Source organism: Nuphar pumila, chromosome 11 (genome assembly GCF_984573655.1).
Source record: "Nuphar pumila chromosome 11, dmNupPumi1.hap1.1, whole genome shotgun sequence".
Classification (NCBI taxonomy): Eukaryota; Viridiplantae; Streptophyta; class Magnoliopsida; order Nymphaeales; family Nymphaeaceae; genus Nuphar; species Nuphar pumila.
In genome coordinates this window covers 95,194,713-95,202,109 of record NC_143259.1, presented here as the reverse complement: position 1 = coordinate 95,202,109, position 7,397 = coordinate 95,194,713, and the positions used below count along the sequence as shown (strand labels likewise).

Below are 7,397 nucleotides of genomic sequence, written 5' to 3'. Positions count from 1 at the left end.
GGGGTTGATTGGGATTAGGTCTGAGATTGCAAGAGGGCAAGAAGCGGTTCAGAGGTGTGAGTGAAGAAGCAAACCCTATGGTTGCTAAATTTGGTACAGATGAAATCACCTAATCAAGGAGGCATATGCACTGAAAGAAGGGTTGAACCACCAACCTTTGGAAAGGCACTTCCTTTTGAGTTATTCCAGCCCTCTCCACATGGTGAGTTATTCCAGCCCTCTCCACATGGTTGGTTCCCTCGATCCAGACTTGATATCACATATATATCTTGTCTAGTCATTCCATGGTGCGTAGGCATTAATGAATGATTAAGTTTAACTTCACCACTAACATAAAAGATAGTGCCCTTTTTAATCATGTAACCTCTATCCATAACCCATGTTTTCATTTGACGCGCTCCAGATCCTATTACCACGAGTGAAACCTATTTGTACCTAACCCACCCACCGTGAAGTACACCTCCCCCCTTCCAACCTTGTGGCAAGGGACTCTGTAGATTTTGAACTCATAACATCCCCTCAACTTAAGAAGATTTACCACTGCAGGTACAAAAGATTCTACACCGAAAGAGTCGCCAACATCAATTGATGACTATAAATCAAACCCCAGCTAGCGCACAGGTGTGTCCAGGACTACCAGAAGTGGGTGCCAAGCAAGGCAGGGTGGTCGTGGGGGCGTTTCCCTTCACTTCCGCAAAAAAAAAAAAAAGGAAAAACCTACTCATTCTACATGTCGCCCGCTCCTACAGATGAGAGGATGCGCCTCTGTAATACAAATTTTTTTATCACAGAAACAAATTCAAAATTCACTAAGACGTCCTTTCAACATGCCGCGTAACTCTAAAAAAATTCTCAAGGTGAATTAAAGCAGAAAAAGTAACGCCAAATATGCAAATGAATTAATTATATATTCTTGTGTAAGTCACAATGCCCAATGCTTGGTAGCGTATGCAAAAAAAGACGAAGAAAAAAAAAAAAACCAAAGCAATGAGAACACATGCTTCTAAACATTACAAGACATACTGAAAAACCAACTCTAACTTAAGATGAGCTTTGTTTCATGGTCGGAGTCGAAGGGGCGCTATGCATCTAAACGAGGAGTCCTCACCACGACCATAGCATTGGTGTTTATTAGTATTGATTTAACTGAGAATTAGATCTTAGTGGTATCCAAGAGGCGCCGGAGTTTCCTTCAGTTGATGCCCTTGAAAGTGTATGTCCTGCAATGCCATAAAAAACAAAGAATATACGCGATTCAGAACCGTAGCATAGTTATAAAATGCGTTAACACGACACGATGAATCAGGGAAGCTGAGAGTGCCAGAACAAAAAAGGGAGGGGGGGTGGACGGGAACGCACCGAGGCGAAGTGGTTGACGTCGCGGTGGTGCGCCTCGTCGGCGCGTACGGCCAAGACAACGTCGCGGAGAGTCGAGTCGGGGGGCAGGCGCCAGTAGTCGACGGCGATGGCCGGGGCGGGGACGTTCTCAATGGTGCCTTTGTCGATCTCCTTGAGGAACTCGGTGTAGGAGTGGATGGCCTCTTCCTCCAGATACCCCACGATGCGGTGCCCCAGCTTGGGGGAGACCATGTAGAGCAGGAAGTAGGCGTTGAAGAAGACGCCCTGCACGGTGAATACGAGCGCCCGCTCGTACCACCTGGGCTGCGACACCTCCATGAAGGTCATGAGGTGCATCCGCTCGTTCTCGGCCTCCTCCATAAGCGTCTTGATCCATCCGCCGCTGTGCTCGAACCTCCTCAGCGACTTGAAGTGCAGCAGCATGCCTCCAACCATCCCGGGCACCGCTGCCACCGTCTCCAGCATCATCGCCCGGCACCCGTACCTCCTCTGTTAAAAGGATTAAGAGTTGGTTATAAGTCGCGTCTCACTGGGCTTCAAACAAATAATGAACCAGACAGATACCTGGAAGAAGATGTCGGTGGGGAGCCTCATGGCTTTCACCGTCCAGTAGGCAAATCTGTCGAGGAAGTTGGTGGGGGCGTGGTGCTTGCGAAGGTTGATCGATAGGTTCGGTTTATATGTCTCCCATGGCTGCAAACAGTAGAAAAAGAAAACGCATGCTTCTTGTTAAGGCCAGAGAGAGAGAGAGGCCCATAACGGAATCGAATACTTCTTTCGCGGAGGAGGAGAAAGCATGAGAATGCCGGAGACCGACTCACCTTGAAGCCAAACTCTCCTTCCTCCATTAGCAGACATGAGTCGGTTCCGCAGACGACGATCCGCTTCGGCAACCGACTCGATATTCTCGAGAACAAGAGTCGTTTCCTTCCCATGTTCCCGAGAAGAAGCAATAAAAAAAAACCCAAAGAATAGAAGAAACCAACAGAAGGAGTAATATTTTTCAAGGGATGCTCACCCTGAAGCAATTCCACTTCCATTCCGTACCGTTCTCCCTCACCACCTTGGGCGGCGCTATCCCCCAGTAGCTCGCTACCATTTTCTTCTCCAGCCCGTCACCGCCACCGGCCGCCGACGCCTCCATCGCGGTGGCGCCGGCGGCGACCTCCTCTGCGGCCACCGTCTTCGTCGAGACGGTGCTGCACGCCCGAGTCGGGTACAGCCGTGTCGCCAAAAACGCCCATCCGGCCTGGTCCGTCACCCCGCACGATCGATCGTTGATCACGACCGATCGGAAGGCCAACGTAGACAAGGGTCGCAAGGCGTTCTGCTGGCCCCTCGAGACGAGCTGCCTCAGCACCAACGTCGATACCTTCGACGCCATCCGCCAAACGCTTCCTTCCTTTCTTTATCTCACACAAAGAAAATGGAAGTCAACGAAATCGGATTCCCGTAAAAACTGCGAAAACTTTTTAGAGAGAGAGAGAGATTGATTGAAGAGGAAGACGATGCAGGATGGGGAACGGCGGACGTCTTTTATAAGGGTTAACCTGGGTTAGTTAAGAGTTAACCATGGTTAGATCTTGGCGTTGTTGTAATTGTCACAAGGACTGACGTCAATCCGTCCTACGTGTCGGCATCAGCTTGAGAGAGGGCTTCGTGGAAAGAATGACAACTTGGGGGAGAAAGGGGTGACTTTTTCAATGACAAAAGTAACCCTAACCTTTTTATTCTAAGACAAGGAGACCAAAAGTTGCGGCAAGTAGCTACCAATTTTCCAAGAAAATGGGATTATGTAAAATAAAGATCTCTATTTCCACTGTACGTTAATATCCAGAATTCCTCCCAATTTTTCAGGAAGAGTGGGGGGTAAGAGACACGTCCTTCGAGTCAAGGGTGTTTCCGTCTTTTCCTGATTCGCTGCATTTTCTTGACCCGCAAGTTTTCACCCCTTCCGCTAGCCAACCCGTGAAGCACGTGCTGAGCATAGAGACCGCCGTTGGCCCTCATGGCGTGAACGCGTAAGATGAGCGGACCTCAAACTCTATATCGACTCGGAAATCGGTTTGGCTATTCCGAGTCTCCACGAAGAATCCAAGGCATTATAATCTGACACATTTTGACAGAGAAGCTAGAGTCAAAGTTGGGAAACGAAAGAGCTAATGGTCGTTGATGAAACATCTATCCAACTTGTTGCTTCCTTGTTGCCATGTAAATCTGCAAGAGGGATCAGATACTTCCATGAGGCCAACTGACTCAATCAACTGGTTGAAGTCTTCTGATCCTAAATGATGTAAGGAGGCACCCCCAACGTTCAGTCAAGGAAAGCGTGACATTCCAGTATCCGATGACCAACCAAGGAGACTCAATTTGGCGTTTCAAGATGAGAATTGTGGGAATACACTCTCGATATGACAGAGAAAATGTACCCCCATTAGCACTTCCACATGAATTCTTTGTCATCACCATAAACAGAGAATCCTACTCATATAGGAGAGGAGTTAAAATTACCAAAGACGTCATAGCAGAGAAAACTCTGACGAACCATCGAGAGGCTTCCTTCAGTTGAACGGTCTCCTATGTTTGCAAAATTTAACCATGTATCGTATTAGGCTTAGGGTTATTTCCATCTCACAAAAGAAAGGGGAAAGAACAGAAGGGCGAAGCAGAGGATTTGATTAGAGAAGAAGATGCGGCAACCGGCCGATAACTGACCAGTGAAGCTCATAGTGACGACGATGACAGTGAATAAGCACCTTGAGAACCCTTTTTCTCGCACTTACGGCCTCCCAAACCCTCAACAACATAGAAGAAGAAAAACATGGAGAGAAGAACCCTCTCCGTGTCTCAGTTTTAGAGAGGAAATGGGGTTTGGATGCTTAGAGATCAACAGATCTGACAATCTCGCCGGCAATCCTACATATCCGGTGACAATACCCACCGCTTGATACATCGAACTTACGGCGGCCACGACTCCTTGCGCAGCAAGTTGCATAAAACACAACCATGGCTTCCCCCTCGAGCCCCTCTGAATCGCTTGCCCGTAAACAAATGGGACCCTAGGCACTTCTTCCCAGAATCAGTCAACGACGAGAGCACCGAACGAACAACGAGACACCAACACGAGGAACAGGGGCCGAGAACACCTGGCCACCGGATACGGTGCTCCTGTCTCCAGTCACCGACGAGATAAACAAGCTCGAAGGATGAAGACAAGGAGCAGGCTGCTTTAACCGCGACGATGGTAGCCAAAACTGACTGTGGTCTAATCAAGCTTGTCTGAGGCTCGAGCTCGTCGTGATCGGTAGAAAACGTCGGTGCCAGGCCGCGACAATTAGAGAACTGCCGGTTCTATAACACTCCAAAAAATTTGAGTCATTTTTTTTATAACAGAGCACACAGGGTAATAACAAATTTTCAAACAGATCGAGGGAGCTCAAACACAAGTAATATATTTTTACAATGTTTCTATTAATGTGTATAATAAATTTATAAAACTATAGTGGTTAACTTCAATAATTCATTACAAAAATTTACACTATAAATATTTTTAATGAAAACCCAAAATACATAGAAACCCAAAGAATAGAATCCAATTCTTGTCGAATACATTCGTGGCTGCTAAGTTCATCTAATGGATACCTGAAAAAGGAGAAAAAAAGCAAAGGTGAGATAAACAAGTCTAATTAGATAACACAACTACCCGTCTCGGACATCAAGCCAAACTAAACTCCAACCATCAAGGCTCAATACGAGTTCAAATCTTGACTTTTTATGAGATTTGACTCGATACAATCTCTAACCCAAGAGGTAAAACCATGCACAACCTAAATGCATGCATATCTTTTATTTCTTTCTTCATTTAAGTTAATCTTTTGCTTTCTACCAAATGTATACAAACAATTACTTAAGTTTCTATAACATTATTATTTTCGTGATTCGTAAAGGCATTCATTTTCTTGAAAAATGTCGTAGTGCATTACTACTAACTCTTAAGGCGATACAAACTCACTCTTAAGGCAACAAGTTAGCACATCACACGGGGTCGATACAAACTCACTCTTAAGGCGACAAGTTACCCCATCTTTTAGAGCGTTACCAAACTGATCTGTGCAACTTGTTTCATATTTAATTAAAATACATTCTTAATTTAGTTCACTACCCTCAAGGTACATAGTGCATTGCCCAACAAACTATATTGCAATCTCTAATTTAGGAATTATTTTTCTTGAAACTAGTGCAATCGCCTCATTGCAGCTTTGGTCACTTGCGTACCCAAAACCTAAGCTCAACGAGACCTTATTGCACCCTACAATAGGCTTCAATTTGGGAAAGTCATTTCTCAAGGTCTAGATTATGAAAAAAAAAATGAAAATTTCATAAACCTTACGGATACCAAAACAACACACGTGACTTTCCAAGGCTGGCATATCAAAAGATCAACCAAATTCAACAAAGAATAACAAATCATAAAAATTCTAAACTAAGTTTAATCCCCATTCAAAACATAAGGAATGTATTCATTATTCATTTAATGCCACAACCTTCTCTAAGCTTCTAATTCAATTAATGTCTAACAAAATAAAAAAATAGTTCAATAATAGTTTATTATTTATTTAATCCCACAACCTTCGGGCCTTTAGTTCAATTAACATCCGCCAAAATAAAAAAAAATAGTTAAATAGTTAAAAACATAACTAAGATACATTCCCAATTCCAAAACAAACATAAACAACATTGCATAACTAGCCATTTCATAATAGATTTTTTTTTCAAAAATCAAACACATGGGCACTAAGCATTCTCATACGTGTTTCTTTTAAAAAATCAATGTACATGAGCATTAAACATGCTCATAACATATTTTATTTAAAATCAAACACATAGTTAACTAAACAACCTCATATCCAATTTTTCCAAAAATTTAATACATATGGCCAGTTAAGAAAATCATAAAATATATATATTTTTAATAGTACATCAAATAAAAACATAGATTCATGGCGACAATTTTTTTAATTATACATCAAAGAAAAAATCAGATTCAAGGAAACTGATATTTTTTTTAATTATACATCAAAAGAAGCTCAAATTCAAGGCCACTGATTTTTTTTAAATCATACATCAAATGAAACGCAGATTCAAGGCAATTGAATTTTTTTAATCATACATCAAAGAAACTCATTTTTTTTTAATCATACATCAAATGAAACTCACATTCAAGGCAACTAAATTTGTTTGAATCATACATTAAAGGAGAAAAATTTAAATTCAAGGCAACTGAATTTTTTTGAATCATACATCAAAGAAATACTCAAATCTAGCAACATAATTTACATAAATTTTTTTGAATCTAGCAACATATATATATTTTTTGAATCATACATAAAAAAAAAACTCAGATTCAAGACAACTGATTTTTTTTTTAAATCATACATAAAAAAAACTAAGATTCAAAGCAATGATTTTTTTTTTGAATCATACGTCAAAGAAAACTTGGATTCAAGGCAATAGATTTTTTTTAATCATACATCAACTGAAAACTCAGATTCATTGCAACAAATTTTTTTTTAATCATACATCAAAGAAAACTCAGATTTAAGACAACTATTTTTTTTTAATCATAAAACCCGAATTCAAAGCAAACTCAGATTCAAGGCAACATTTTTTTTTTAAATCGTACATCAAAGCAATACTCAGATTCATAAACATAAATGTTTTGAATCATACATTAAAGAAATACTCAGACTTATATATATATATTTGAATCATACATCAAAGAAATACTCAGATTCATAGCAACAAAATGTAAGAAATACTTAGATTCATATGAACAAAATTTGTTTTGAATCATACATTAAAGAAAACTCGATAGCAACACATTTTTTTTAAATCATTCATAAAAAAAAACTCATATTCAATGCAATAATTTTGTTTTTGAATCATATATCAAAGAAAATTCAGATTTAAACAAAAAAAAAATTTGAATCATACATAAAAGAAAACTTGGATTCAAGGCAACCGATTTTTTTTTCTCG

General features: G+C 41.0%; 1 protein-coding gene across 2 annotated transcripts; it reads right to left on the bottom strand.

The window, feature by feature from the left end:
• Positions 1-879: 879 nt before the first annotated feature.
• LOC149822533 (ubiquinol oxidase 2, mitochondrial-like) lies at positions 880-4,560 on the bottom strand. Of its 2 annotated transcripts, none has more exons than XM_089981617.1 (4): positions 2,181-4,560; positions 1,924-2,052; positions 1,360-1,848; positions 880-1,220 (listed from the first exon to the last, which is right to left on the bottom strand). In XM_089981617.1, the coding sequence occupies exons 1-4, from the start codon at positions 2,397-2,399 to the stop codon at positions 1,161-1,163; spliced, it is 897 nt and encodes a 298-aa protein (XP_089837743.1). In that variant the 5' UTR covers positions 2,400-4,560; the 3' UTR covers positions 880-1,160. The 2 variants fall into 2 exon arrangements, with proteins under 2 accessions (XP_089837743.1, XP_089837742.1); XM_089981616.1 differs by having other exon boundaries at positions 2,378-2,869.
• Positions 4,561-7,397: the final 2,837 nt, after the last annotated feature.